The sequence below is a fragment of the Nuphar pumila genome, chromosome 4 (genome assembly GCF_984573655.1).
Source record: "Nuphar pumila chromosome 4, dmNupPumi1.hap1.1, whole genome shotgun sequence".
NCBI lineage: Eukaryota > Viridiplantae > Streptophyta > Magnoliopsida > Nymphaeales > Nymphaeaceae > Nuphar > Nuphar pumila.
The window spans coordinates 19,255,001-19,270,711 of NC_143252.1; the positions used below are offsets into that span (position 1 = coordinate 19,255,001).

Sequence of the window (15,711 nt, forward strand, 5' to 3'; positions counted from 1 at the left end):
GCCAATTCATGATTTTACTTCCAAAAGCAATTCCAAAGAGTGCTTTTTAGGGAAAGGACAAACATTTCTCATTCAACATAATATTCAGTTGCAGTTGTTGCTGTAGGTCGAGGAGATATCGACCACCAGCGAATCCAAGAAGGGCTGAAAACATTTAAGCAAAGTGGCCGGACAACCATTTGATAGACTGAAAACCCGAAAGGCTGCTGACCATACAGAGCACATCTTGCAAAATGTGCATGTAAACCATTTCTACCGGCGTGTTTGGAAGCATGAAAAACTCTCATAGGAAAAGAAAACTTTGCCCATAAGAAGTTTTGATATGATAATTTTTCTGAATAAAAATTTTCAGTTGTTTGGATAGCATGAGAAAAATAAAACGAAAAATCTTAAAAAAAATGAAAGGGATTGGTGGAACTTATTTGGCATGGTTTTTCCGGAGGTGTGTGATGGTGGATTATCATCATGGGTGGTAGTAGTGGTAGTGAGATGGATGGTTGAAAATCATCGTGGAAAGAGCGGTTTTTCGTGAGGTGGGTGATTGTTGTTGGAGGGTGGTGATAAGCAGTGAGACGGAGAGAGAGCCCATAAAATTTTCCTGGAAAAATTCCTTCTCTCATGGCGGAATGTTTTCTATCAAAAAGTGTAATTTAAAAAAAAAAACTCAGAAAATTTTTTATCGTTAGAAAGGGTCAAAAAATCTTTATGAATTTTTCATTTTGTATCACTTTTTATGCATCTTTTCAAATTTCTCCCATTTCTCTCCCGCAATGTATACCACCAAGCAGTAGCCTTCCAAATTGATTTATGGTGCTTGTCCAACTCTAGATTCATGACCTTTTCCATTGCTTGAGTGCATTTACTGACCTGAAGCATGCATGTCAGCATGCCTTCCCAACCTATCCCAGATGGCATCTCACTCTTTTAGTTGTATTATCTTGCTTTTGGAAAAAAGGCCGATGCTTCTATACCTACATCTTGTTCTTTGTTTAGTTCATTGTTGGCTATCGTCAACAAAATAGTTAAAGCCTCGAAGAGTTGACTAGGTCTGCCAAGAATGGACTTCAAGCCACCTTTAGTCGGTCTGGGTTTTCGCTCGGACAGAAACTTGCGTAAGCAGAACAGATAATATGGTCAAATTGCTATCTTTAAGAAGTTTATGCACAAAGAAGGGATCTGTGCACACCCAGCCAGGTCGGTCGACTCAGACTTTGAAGCTGAAGGATGTCAAGAGTTTGATACTTGGGCTGTGTTTCAGTCCTGGGGTGTTTTACGTTGTTGGGCACGGTGATCATAGCTCGGCATGGCTTTCCGGTGTAGCCGGTCTGGTGACTTGGTGTCACTTTTCCTGTGTAATAAAGAAAAAAGGAAAAACGTTACGGAACACATTAAAAATTATGATTGGACTAAAGTCCAGATTATGTTCACCTTGACCATGCATGCCCGGAATTGGGTTCCTTACCTAACCCCAACTAACTGAATGGGATCTTTTTTTGTGAGCTCAGTTTGTAGTTGGATCATTATTTTGTGTTAGCATCTGGTAATAAACGAGGGCATCAATAGATAAATAACTCGGATGCTTGCTAATCAGGAAAAAGATATTTCATGGAACAGAGTTTGAGTGAGTTAAATGACATGTTAAAATTAGTGGGGCATGATATTCTAGACACAATGGAGGAAGATATAAAAGTAAAAATTATTTGTCATCATTGTAAAGAATTGGAGCATATTAAACCGGATTGTTCCAAGCTTAAGAAAGTGGTCGCTGTAAGTGAAAAACCTCTATAATAAAAAAAAATGGCAACTTCAATGATTTAATAATTGCCTAAATAGCAGAGAGTGTCTCTCAAAATCTAAAAGTCACTCCTACATCCGGTGCCATCATTTTCTCTTCTTCTCTTTCGAGCAAGTCTTCTTAGATTTTGGATTTAAGAGCCCTTTTCACATGACTCATAATTAGCCTCTTTTATCCGATTGCACTAATTCATATTTTTCATGTGTGTCAACTGTCGGTGGTACTTCTTTAAAAATTAAAAGTATAAAAATCTCAACAATATTTTGATTTTTTTTTCAAATATGAGGGTTATTCCTAAATTAGATTTAAACCTTTTTTCGGTATCCCAATTTTTTTTTATTATGGGTGTAAAGTATTATTCTCATCTAAAGCTTGTTGGGTACAGAATCTCTAGTGAGGGAAGCTGATTGATCAAGGTCATAAAAGACGAGATCTTTACTATATGAATTTCTTATATTCACCTAAAAAACTCTTTTTATAAAAAAATTAGTGTAGATCTCTGGCATAAAAGATTAAGACACCCCATGTTGAAAAACTTTGGATGGCTTCTACCAATGATGGAAAGCTTGCTTCCTAAGAATATGCATCGAAAGATGCAAACTAAGTTTTTTTTTAATGATGAGAAACTCTCATGCAAGCAAAGAAAAATCTTGGGCGGAGCCCCACAACCACCCAAACTTACGTGGTCCACCTCTAAAAGCTATGGACACACCCATGCACCGAGAGGGTTTGATCTGGTGCCTTTATCTCATCACCCTCCTAACCACCCTGTTGGCAAATAAGTGCTTTTGAAACTCGGTACCCTTATCACAGGAAGCACACTTCTAAGGACATCATAATTAAATTTTCACTACAAAATTAATGTATTTATGTAAATAACGAGTTATGGTTTCTATAATAACACCACCATAGTTGACCTACCTTGATTGGATTGAAGAATAAACCTAAAATAAGCAATATATAATGCAAAAAACTTTTTCATTTATCCTATTACCTTCTGGCTTCACATGTACTTGTGAACCCATTGTTTCTCGCTTCCAATTCCTGCATTGATTCCTTCTCACTAATAATTCCCGCATTGCTTCTCGATTTTGCTTCCCTCTTTGGCAACTTGGGTCTGAACCTAACAATTTGGTAGAGAATGCATGGTGAGGAGGAAAATAAACAGTAGGTATTGCTAAAGGTCTTGGTTAGTTTCGATCGAGTCAGCTGATTTTGATTCCACTTCTGGACGGGTTGTTCCAGATTGGATCCTAAGGTTGCAAACGATTCGGATTTAGGATGGTGGTTTTGCAGATTTTAGCTTTTTTGGATCCGACCTGATCCAACTCCCTAATGTATTTTTTATCTGAAATCCGAACCATTTGCATGGATCCTAATTCCAAATCCGAACACCCATCAATGAAAAATCAGTACACAAAATCATTAACACAAAATGCACGTGGAGACCAAGACTATATTTATTTGCAAATTGTACTTGAAGATGACTAAAAACACCAAAGTTAATTACAAAAAAGTTAAACATTAAGCGTGTGAAACACACACAAGTGCACACGTGTACACACACATGCAAATATAGAGTTATGGGACAAACATTAAGGTGATAAAGAATTTTATATGAGATGAAGAAAATGAAAGAATAAGTTTGTCACATTCAAAAGGAATGACAAAGTGCATTAATCAATTATGTTAAGGTTATATTCTTAGAAAATTTTGCATGTAATGCAACCCTTTTAACAATTTGAGTTTAAGCCATGGTTACTAGAAGCTTCTAAGGATCTAAATGGATTATGATCCCGGTTGGTGATGCTCCGCTTCTGCATCACTTTTGTTGAACATGCTATTGGTAATATGCATAAAATGGGGCATTTCATTTTGAAAATGATTAGTCGTGAATGACCGAAGGAGTTGTGAGAATATGTCAAACTGCATTTTAAACTGAGCATTTTGTTTTGCCAATGATTCTTTGACCTTATAGATGAACTTTTTACCATTAAAATGTATCGCAAAAGCGCCATTTAAAATGTGTGTCTTTTCATTTTTCAAACGAATTGACGTTCAAAAGTGACTGTTTTGACACTCTTTCATACCCTCAACCTATGGAATCTTTCAGCTATAAATATAAGTACATTTCACACTCAAAAATATCAAAACCAATCGAATTACATTGAATTATTCTTTGTTTTTTACTCCTATTTATTCAAGTATTCATTTTCTCACTCACTTGATATTTTTACTCAAATTCCTTTGAGAGTGAATTTGTGAGTTGAGTATTTCAACAACCTCAAAAGCTAATTGCATTTCATTTGCATTCATAAGAAGGGCTCGTAGGTTGATTGTAAGTTGCTTACTTATATTTTTATGTAAAAGGAAATGACAATGGTTTAAAGGAGTTGTTTGCTTTCAGTAGGTTTGTTACTGAAAGTGGGACTGAATTTGGTTTGTATATTCTTGTGGTTACACAAGATTGATAGTGGAAATCTCAAACGGGTTTTGCTTGGGGACTGGATGTAGGTCTGGAAGACCGAACCAGGATAAATTCTTGTGTTCTTTGTGTGATTGTTTTGTGAATCTCAAAATTCTTCAAAATTCCAAAGACGTTATTTAAAAACACAATTCACCCCCCTCTAGTGCTTGTTGCCTCGATCCTATAGCACTTTCAATATATACATCTATATACATGTTTCTACATGTGTGTGTGTGTATATATATATATATATATATATATATTGAGAAAATCATAAAAACATGCAGAGAAATCGTAGAAATATAAATTTCACATAATCTAACCTTCCTATATTGATTCTCATAAACCATGAAAGATCAAGATAGAATCAATGGTTCCCCATAAAAATATTGCCTAAAGCTTATTTAGGCTCTTTTTCTCATCCGAGACAAGAGAAAAACCCATACATTTGCATGAATCTAAGAAAAATAATGGTGGATCAAGGGTTGGATTGTTGAAAAAGATCAAATTTCCTCCTCTTCTTTTCCCTTTTACCTCTTTTTTTCTTACTTTCTCTCTTTTTGAAGACTTTTTATAGGCCCCCATAGAGGAGGTTGTCCCTCCTTGTCCAGCCCTCTCTAAGTGAGTTCCCAAAAAGTGGTACTCTCACTCTCTCACTTTGTTTCCTAATTTTTTAAAAATACTACAAAATGTTGACTTTCAAAAACAAAAACTTCCAATCCTTTTAAAACTCTTTCCTAACCTCTCTTAAGCCGAAATAAGGATTCTTTTAAAGAGTTCTACTCAGCCCCAAAAATAAAATTCAGAATTAATATTAATTAATTAATTAATTAAAAATGATCTAAAAGTACCAAAAAATAACCAAATTAACCCATAAGGTTTCCTAACCTTATTAAACCCCAAAATAAAGCTTTCTATTTTATTTAAAGCAGGAAAATCATGAGGATTGGATTTGGATCCATATCCAGGTCTGAGATCCAAACCCATACAAAAAAATGGATCAATATATGGATTAAATCCAAATTTAAGTAGGACTTAAATAAGACCCAAATCCATGTTAGTTTGGATCGTAGGCCTTGGATCCAATCTGATCCAACTCTGGATCTGTTTCGATAAACTGCTTAATTTTTAAAAAATATGATTTTCAGATAAATCAGAACTCAAAATCAGGAAGACAAGATATTGTTGCACTTAGAATTCTCAGACGCATCCAACGATATATTACACGAATATCAAAATCTGAATTTTGTCAGAAAATAACCCAAATTTTGCTCGAACTTAGAGGTCGAAAATAAAGTTTTTTCTCACGTTTCGATTGGCTCGTTTAGACCTAGTTGACGAGAGCTGTGTCAAACCGAGACTCAAAAATATCAATTTAAAATCGAGGTTCAAACGATTTTTCTCCCAAACTTGGCCAAATTTTTGAAAATCTCAATTTTAACTAAGTATGAAAATACGTGACATTACAGTCAGCGTGCTCCTTAGCCAATCAACGTCCTCAATAAGCCCAAGCCATAATGTCAAGAGGTGAGCAGTACCCTTGAACCCAGAAAGATAAATCATACATGTATGTGGCACTCATCACACCACTACGAGTCTCCTATTTATAGGGAGATTTGGTGGAGGTCCATAATAGACACTGATATATGTTTTAATGGACAATTCTGATACCTCATAACTGTTTTGTAACCCCTTAATAAACCCAAAAGCCATACTTATGTATGTCCCTTGATGTGCTGATGTCAATATGGGTCACATCCAGGTTGAACATGATTTGATCCAAAATCCAACATTCCCCAACTTGACTCATTGACATGAAAAAATACTTTATCAAAATTCTATATTGTTATCTTGATTTAATTTTCATGTAGATTTACATGTTATCTTGTATCACTGGAATGAATTATGAGTCATGATGATGAACATCTCTATACGAGATGTCATATTTTCACATAGTATAATACTATTTATTTTCACTGTTTAGCATGTTAAGAATATCTTTATGAATAGGTTTGCCATTAACCCATTCTATTGGTGTTTTTAATATTGTTCTTCTGTTGTTCTCTTTTTTCAAATGAGAGATACTTTATACAAAATTACACAAAAAACATTGAAAAACAATTTAGTTTTATAAATATGATCACATATAACCATAATGTATTGTCGTATATAAGAAAAAATCAAATAGACCATCTTCATTATATGTTGATCAGAATATGATCTCGGTGTTAGCCTTTTAGTAAGAGGATCTGCAGTCATTTCTTGGGGCTGGTGGCTCAAAATCAATGAACTCAGTGAGTGATGGTTTTTTTGTTGTTCCAAAGGTAAAAAGTTCCATCATAGTTGCCCAATGGCAATTGGCAAAGTCGGTTAAGAGTTTGGCCAGTTACCCAAGAAAGTCAAATTGCACAATCTATGTACTAGGCAGCTCTGTGATAAATATAGCGTGATTTATAAAAATCTCACGATAATATCGTGAAAAATTGCCTGAAAGTTTAAAATGGAGATTTTCAAACCGTGACAAATATCGCCATATTTACGTTTTTAGCATATACTTATTGTGAAAACACCCGAGGTTTTATTTTTAAATGTGTCCTATTTATATTTTCTTATAAAAATTATTATTATTTTTATTGCCAATATTTTGCCGTTTTAAACTTTTGTCGCCACGCTAGGCAGATGCATATTTTTTTTCTGAAGTTGTCATAGTTGGTAGGAGCTGTCAGTGCACGTCCCCTTGTGGTGGGACGTTGCAGATTCAAAACTCCAGTGGTACGTTGAATAATAACCGGTGGGGTCTACCTAATTCCAGCTTGCCTTTCAAAAAAAAATATCAGCTGTACCTGAATGGGTTTTATCAATTAAAATTCATTTATTCAAGATTTGAAAATAGTTTTCAATCCATTTTATAATTCTTCTCGTTACCACTCGCGGGTAAATGATCCCATGAAATTGTACAGTACGAAATGGCATAAAAAAAACTAATAACTAATTATCGAATCAAAAAATGTGGGGCTGACAAATATTTTATCATCAATACAAACAACAACTACGCCTTCATCCCAAAACAATTGGGGTCAGCGATATGAACCAAAAAAGAAATTCATTTTGGGTCTTCCACATGAATCCTTTTCCTCCAATCATTTCTATCCAATGCCATGTCCTCGGTGAGGTTCAAAGCATTCATATCCTTTCCTATCATCTCCATCAAAGTCTTCCTAGGCCTACCCCGACCTCTTTTAACTAATATATTTTCCCATTTCTCCAACCTTCTAACTGGAGCATCATTAGGCCTTCGCCGAATATGTCCAAACCACCGTAAGCGATTCTCTCGCATCTTATTCTCAATGGGTGCAACACCTACCTTCTTACGTATCTCCTCGTTCTAAATCTTATCTTTTATTGTATTTCCACACATCCATGTAAGCATCCGCATCTCAGCTACACTCATTTTTTGAATATGATGTCTCTTGGCAGCCCAACATTCCGTACCATATAGTAAAGCAGGTCTAATAGTCGTCCTATAAAACTTTCCCTTCAACCGCAATGGCATTCTACGATCGCACAGCACTCCAGTTGCACTTTTCCATTTCATCCACCCAACCTTTATCCTATGATTTACATCTCCATCAATTTCTCCATACTTTTGAATGATGGATCCCAAATATTTGAAATAATCATTCACCGGTATTTCTTGCTCACCAAGCTTCACTACACTCCCATCACTACTTCGTTGCTTACTAAACCGACATTCCATATGATCAGTCTTACTCTTACTCAACTTAAAACCTCTAGCTTCCAATGTCTGTCTCCATAATTCTAACTTAGCATTAACCCGAGCTCTAGACTCATCAATCAAAACAATATCATCAGCAAACAACATACACCACGGTACATTTTATTGAATTGATCTCGTAAGCTCATCCATCACTATCGCAAATAGGAAAGGGCTTAAAGCAGATCCTTAATGTAACCCAACCGTTATCGGAAAATTGGTTGTCACCCCTTCACAAGTGCGGACATTGGTTACTACTCCTTCATACATATCTTTAATTATACTAATGTACTTGAGAGAAACACCTTTCTTCATCATTGTCCACGAGAGAACGTCCCTAGGTACTCTATCGTATGCCTTCTCTAAATCAATAAAAACCATATGCAAATCTTTGTTCCTCTCTCTATATCTTTCAATAAGTTGTTTAAGAAGATGTATAGCTTCCATAGTTGATCTTTCAGGCATAAAACCAAATTGATTCTCCGATATCGTGACAACCTTCCTCAACCTAGACTCAATCACCCTCTCCCAAATATTTTATCATCAATACTCCATAAATTAAATTGGCCATATCTCATATTCCTTGCAACAAAAATAAATTGTTTTTAATTTTTAAGTAAAAGTTTTACCATTTTTTGCAAAAAATGAAAGGTAAAAAAGATAATTTTTATCAGAAGAAATTGGCTGCCGATATTTACCCAAGAAAACGTTTCGTCACTATGCTCATAGCACCAATGTTTTCTGTCCTGATCAAAATCTGACTGGATCCATCTAAGACAGGCTTAAAAAAGGCTTTCTTCAACCGACTTTAGTTTTGATTTCATTCGATCCGAACCCAACCGACTTTAGTTTCTATTTGTAAAGCGTACTCGATACGCAATTACAAATCCCGCCCAATTGAAGCTCAAAAGGCCCGCCAAGTGCCAACGGCCATCCACACGCTTATTAACGGGGAAAGTAAGCCATCGTTCACTCTCTATCTACTCCAAGAACAAGAACCAGAAGAGCGATGTCTCTGGAAGCTCTCGCGGAGCGCATCCTCGTCTTCCCTCTTTCCCCTCGAGAACCAGAGACGATCTGAAATTCTCGGTTCATTCGAACCCCTAATCTCGTCGGCGGCGTCCTTCGTCGTCTGTCGACTCTTGTCGCCGTTCCTGCGAGGCTTCTGCTTCCGTTCCGCTCCGCCTCTCCACGCTCGGAGCTCTGCGATGAGCATCGAATCGAGGCGATTCGTCTCGAGATCTCCTTCGTTGTACACGACTTCTAGGCTGCGGAGCGGCGTCGTATGCTTCTTCTTCCGGAAGGAACCCGATAGGATGGATAATTCCTGGGAAAGTGCGGAGAGGAAGGACGATCGCGTCCCGTTTGATCTCAACCTCACCATCGTGCTCTCTGGGTTTGCCTTCGGAGCGGACACGAGCCAGCCTGTGAGTTTCGCTGTGTTTGCCTGCTTCTTCTTTCGATTTTCATTTTTTCTTTCTCCGGTTTTGGTTTTTGTGGATCTAGTATGCGATTGTTTTGATCTCAGCGTGGTTTCTTTCTCGTTGAGGCAGGAGAACGTGGGGACGCGTGAGATTAATGCCGCGGAGTGCCAGACGGTGTATATCTCCGAGTAAGACAGTTTGATCGTTTACTATTTTCTTTTTTCCCAATCGATTTGTTTTTAGCATACGCACCGCCTAACGGTTGTCTTGACTGTAGTCAAATTCGTGTAGGAAATTCATGATCTATTGTCTCGATCTTCCTTTGGAATGATTTGTACTCAAGTTGTACTCAAGCTAGGTTGTTTCGATTGGTGAATTTTAGGGTTTTTTGTGTTTTAGATTTTTCATGTTCTCTTCAAAGAAGTTCTGGGTTAAGTTAAGTGATCTACTTGTGTTTTCTGTGAAGTTGACACTCTTTTGTAAATTGATTTAGCTGTTAAGAGAGTCTTGGATGCTTTCTTGTTTGTCGATTCTAACCCTTCAAAATATTTATCTGACCAGGCAGTTCCTTCGTGAGGTTTATGATGGGCAGCTATTTATCAATTTGAAAAAGGGTGTGGATTTGCCTGCCATGGATCCCTGGGTTGGTTCCTTTTCTCCTTTATCTTTATTGATTCATTTTGTTGAATCGGAGTTTTCTGTCTAATGGTTTTGGAGAATGTAGACTGGTCTAAAACATTTTCCATCTTTCTTTTATATTGAAGCTGATTTTGAGTTGATCAATATGACTGTGTTAGTAATTTGAGTGAATATTGGATGAGAAGTGTTAAAACTGTTGTGAAACCCAATGATCCTGGAAACTAGACATTGAGCCCTGCTAATTAACCTGGGTCAACATCTGCATTTTGATATCCTAAACAAATAGAATTATCTACCACAATGCACATTAACACCTACTCGGTCTTTGGACATAGAAAAGCACTTTGGATGTAGTGATAGAAGATGAGGAAGAATCTTTACCATCTAGGGTAACTTCAGTAAGGAACTCAGACACTTTTTATGGTCATGAAGATGCTACATCTTTAAGATGCGTGTTTCTTTTTATCATGGCCTCATGTGGACAGTATATTCATCTCTTGATCATTAGAGAAAAATAAGCCATTAACACTGTTTGCTTGAGGTTTTTTGGTCAGTCTTTTTGATCAATTTATGTGGAACTTCTGGGTGGCTCTGGGCTATATAATGTTTTTCTCAAGGAAATGCTATCATGTGAAAATAGTTTCTAACAAATGCATTTCCTACACTCATTGGCAGTTCCAGTAATGTTCCATTTTGAAAATAATGCCACTTCTGATACAAAATTTCCAGGGAACAAGTGATCCTTTTGTAGTCATACAATATGACAATCAGGTTGTGAATAGCATGATGAAATGTGCGTAATTTTCACACTGTTCCTTCTCAGCACTAGCTGGTATGTCAGTGAAACTCAAAATTAGTTTCCTTTTTGAATCAGAATTTTCTGGGTTCTGCAGAATTGCTTATTCACGTGCATGCTATTGGAAACATTTTGTTCTACGTATGTGTAACATGATTTATTGGGTTGCTTATAGTTTACCCTTGCCTTGTAATCTTAAGCTTGATTTTCTTAAACATAAAAGCTTATCATGTTTTTTCTGAAAATTTTGGTCATTAGAGATCAAATTCTCTACCTAGGGTTTGGGGCATCATTGTCTAACTTCATTTTATTATACTATTATAAATGCCTTTATCAAATGTTCTATTATCTATACTAAGAATGCTATTTATTGGATTGAATGTGATATCATGGTCAGTAAAACTGCTATCAGCTGAAGGGTCCATCTTGGCCATAAAAAAAAAGGGGGCACAGTTTCCATTAAAAAAATGGTACACTTGTGATTTGCACCCAACATCACAAATAAATCATGTTGGTCTTTACCATTCTCATGGTATTATATGTTATAAAAGTGTATGGTGCATGTCCATTTGACAGGCCTGAATGAAAGAGAAAACCTAAGTACCTTTTGTTTGGTAGCTTTACATATAGGAGTACATAGCCTTAAGGCTTGATCAGTCTGAATTGGCTTTGTGCTTGACCTGCTCTATACCAGGTTATATGTTGGCATTTTGGTTGAATGGTTAGTGGTTATTGAGTTGGTTGATTATATCTGAGTTGCCAGTCATTATATGTGGATAATATTTTTCTGCCTGTTATGAGAATACACATGCTTGGGCATTTCCAAGAAACTGAAGTTGTATGAGCGTGTAAAATACACAGCTCATGACAGTTAAGTTTACTTCTCTGTTAAAAAAGAAGGTGCTTTTTTCTGATTAATATGCTGTGCATTTTATCAAGGATTGGTTGTTGCCAAAGTATCAAATTTCACATATAATGCACGTTGAATTTATGCACAGAGCAACACATACATAACAGCACATACCATGCACGTACACCAGATACAACTCTCATGATCCAGTGTCATGCAGATCATTTTTAGTTGCCCTTGACTATCTGCACTGTACCCCAATCCCAAGTCTAATAAAACCTATGCATGATTTAGGAAGTTTATGTTTATCAGATGCAGGGATTTGTGTAGATCAGATATTTTCTAACCCCATACAAGGACCACTTGGAGTAGAAGAATATTATGTAGTTGTTTTTAACGATAGGTATGTATTGATAAGATATTTTTCTAGCCCGATACAAGGGCAAGTTGGAGTAGAAGAATATCATATCATTGCTGTTAATAATTGTTACGAGTCAGAAGTGATGGAGGCAAAGCTGATGGTTAAACTACAATTCTTAATTTTCTAAGGAAGGAAGATTATGGGAAATGTTAGCAGTACCCTTTATTACACTGCATCCAAAGCACTCAGTGTCTAAAAGGGCTGCAATTTGATTTTGATTAATATTTAGTCATCGTTTAGTATTTCTATGATGACTAATAGTGTTTTCTTTGCTCCTCATCCAACAAGTACTATTATAAGTAGTACAACTACACAATGGTGGGGTAAAAAAAATAGAAAACTATGTCGGTGTGTACACTGTGTCGTGTTCAATTAAAACATGCATGAAAGTGTGAATGACACAATATGATGTTCAACAACAACTAGTTATAATCCCTGAAACTTGAACAATGTATGCAAGTGTGTTGCGAGCATACTTTAATTTTGATGAGAGAATCGAGAACGTCCCTCGTTTTCAACAAGCAGTTTGATAACAGTTAGTATGAGACAAAACTATGCAAAATGAGATAAATAACACCACTACACAACGATGGGGTAAAAATACAAAATTTGCTTGTAATAGAAAGTTATGTTGATATTTATTTGGTCAAGAAACAATGTTTTTCTACTAGTATTCTGGTGATGATTACTATTAGAGATTGACCCAACGAAATGAGAGAAATAGAAGAGCTACAAAGTGGCTTGGTAAAGATACAAACCTATCCTAGTGAGAAAACAATAACACAACATTCACAATGGCATCTTGAACAACATGATATGTGAAAATGTGGGTGTCAAGATATGATGGTTAGTTACTTATGTTCCCATAAACTAACAATATAACAGCTGTGACTTTTTACTATACTTTGATTCGTTTGAGCAAACTGAGTGGGCCTCTCATTTCCAAGAACAAGGAAAATCCCATCCAGAAAGACAAATTGCACGACTACATAATGGTGGGTTAAAAAGATCAAACTACCTCTGAAATATATTTCTATGTCGATTTATACATGTTGTCGTCTTCAACAATAAGAAGCATAGTTGTACATATCGTACGATACTTATTGTTACTTTTGTGTTTTGCGATATGATACACATTCATATTGCAATATGAGCGTGTATCATATCCGTATCGGTTGTTTCATACGATACACCCATGTATCGTACTATATTGTGCAATATAATATATATCACGATACAATGTCGGCGCACTTAAAAAAGGCCAAAAGTTTTTTTTTCTTTTTTGGTTTAAAAGGGCTCTTGAGGGCCGAGTTCTTCATATGTCTAGAGTTTGTTAGAAGGGAACCCACACAACCTAAGTTTTGTGAGATTGATTTGTGGGCCGATTCGTGCGCAAGAGCGAGGGTTTTTGTGATTTTATCAAGAGTGCATTTTCACCATTTTCTGAATCATGAAAGTGCGATAAAGTACAAAATATTTATTCTTTGTTTTTTATTGAGTGTTTTTGGGGAAATGTGTGTTTGGTGCTTATTTTTTGCTTCTTATTGAGTTTTTTAATTGGTTTTATTTTATTTTAGATCCTTCAATGTCGTCTTCACGTTCATATCATATTAGAGATGATCCTGCATGGCAATACTGCAGAAGCATTGATGATGTAACACAACTAGGGTTGCCATTGAATTTGAGATGTTTGTTTTGTGGTGCTATTATTAGAGGTGGGTTGCATAGATTTAAGCAACATATTGTAGGTCAAGATCAAAATGTATGTCCATGTAATTCTCGATCTATTCCTGTAACTTTTTGTGTTGATGTTATTGCTGAAATAAAAGTAATTCGAAGAATTTTGAAAAAATGCAAAGATGAATGACTTCCAAAAATTGCTCAAGATTCTGAAAATGATGATGATGATGATGATGACCTACTTGCTAAAAAAAATGACCCAATATAAAATGATCATTGAGCAACATTTGGATGCAGAACTCAAGAAATACTATCCTGATGTTTGACAAATAGGCTCTAGAAGATAGTTTAGTTTTAGGATCTTTATAGTTTAGAACTTTAGGGATAATGATTGGCATGCAAAACGATGGTTAAATGTTATGTTTTTAGTTGTCACGAACTCTCATTGGTTAAATGTAAGACTTTAATTGTGTTTAAAATCTAAATTATGTAGTTGTCTTTTATTTACATTGTCACTTATGAGTTGCATGGTTATTAATTTAAATTATGTAGTTGCCTTTATATGTGAATTTATGGTTGCATTTTTTGCAATTCATCATTGTTTCATATGATATGCTTTTGTTATAATTTATGCTAAATATTTTTGATTTTCTGCATTTTGTTTGAAATTTTTGATTTTTTTATTAAAAATTTAAGATACTATACAATACAGTGTTACTTTGGGCCCGATCGATACGAGTAACGATATGATACTTATAACCTTGTTAAGAAGTGTGAAAGTGTAAATGACAAGATATGATGTTAAGCAACAAGTGCTATTGTAATGACTATTATTAGAGGTATACCCTACGAAATAAAAAAACAGAAGAGCTATACAGTAGCGGGGTAAAAAGACAAACCTACTCCTGAAGAAAGAGATAAATAGTATGATTACCCAATGTTAGGGTAAAAAGATAAAACTACCCTTGAAATTGATTTCTATACTAATGTATTCATCGTGTCTTGTTAAAAAAGAATAAGTGTGGAAGTGTGAACAACATGATTGATGTTCAACAATAAGTACGTTGGTGATGGCTGTTATTAAAGATTGACCTCACAAAATGTGAGAAATAGAAGAACTACAAAGTAGCAAGGTAAAAAGACAAACATACCCCTACACGAGAAAATGTTAACAAGTTATTCGTGCACAATCTTCAACAAGATGAAATGTAAAAGTTCGAGGGACAAGATACGATGTATAATTATTTATAATCACTGGAACTCTAAGAACGTATGCAAGTGGGTTACGAGCATACTTTAATTTTGATTAACCAACAATAACGTCTCTCGTCTTAAACAAGTAGTTTCTTATAAGTTAGTGTGATACAAGTTTGAGTAGAAGAATATCATATCATTTATGTTAATGATTTTATGGGTCAAAAGTGATGGAGGCAAAGCCGATGGTTAAATTGCAATTCTTAGTTTTCTACGGAAAAAAGATTATGGGAAATGTTAGCAGTACCCTTTTTACAGTGCATCGAAACACTCATTGTCTAAAAGGGCTGCAATTTGATTTTGACTGATATTTAGTCATTGTTTAGTACTTCTATGATGACTAATAGTGTTTTCTTTGCCCCTCATCTAACAAGTATTGTTATAAGTAGCACAACTACACAATGATGGGTTGAAAAGTGAAAACTACTTATTAAATAGAAAACTATGTCTGTGTGTACCATGTGTCGTGTTTAATTAGAACATACATGAAAGTGTGAATGACACAATATGATCTTCCGCAACAATTGTGTTGCTGATAGCCATTGTTAGAAGTAAGAGAGGTACACGGTGGTGGACTAAAAAGGCAAAGCTACCCTTATGTGATAGAACA

At 35.6% G+C, this 15,711-nt stretch overlaps 1 protein-coding gene across 1 annotated transcript in view; it reads left to right on the forward strand.

Annotated features, from left to right (window-relative positions):
* LOC149839568 (uncharacterized) overlaps window positions 1-11,303 on the forward strand; it is a 20,140-nt gene extending 8,837 nt beyond the window's left edge. The window contains exons 3-6 of the mRNA XM_090004894.1: window positions 8,902-9,464; window positions 9,591-9,649; window positions 10,023-10,104; window positions 10,830-11,303. Of these exons, the coding sequence (XP_089861020.1) occupies window positions 8,902-9,464; window positions 9,591-9,649; window positions 10,023-10,104; window positions 10,830-10,901 (776 nt within the window). The 3' untranslated portion in view covers window positions 10,902-11,303. The remainder of the gene's footprint in view (window positions 1-8,901; window positions 9,465-9,590; window positions 9,650-10,022; window positions 10,105-10,829) is intronic.
* Window positions 11,304-15,711: the final 4,408 nt, after the last annotated feature.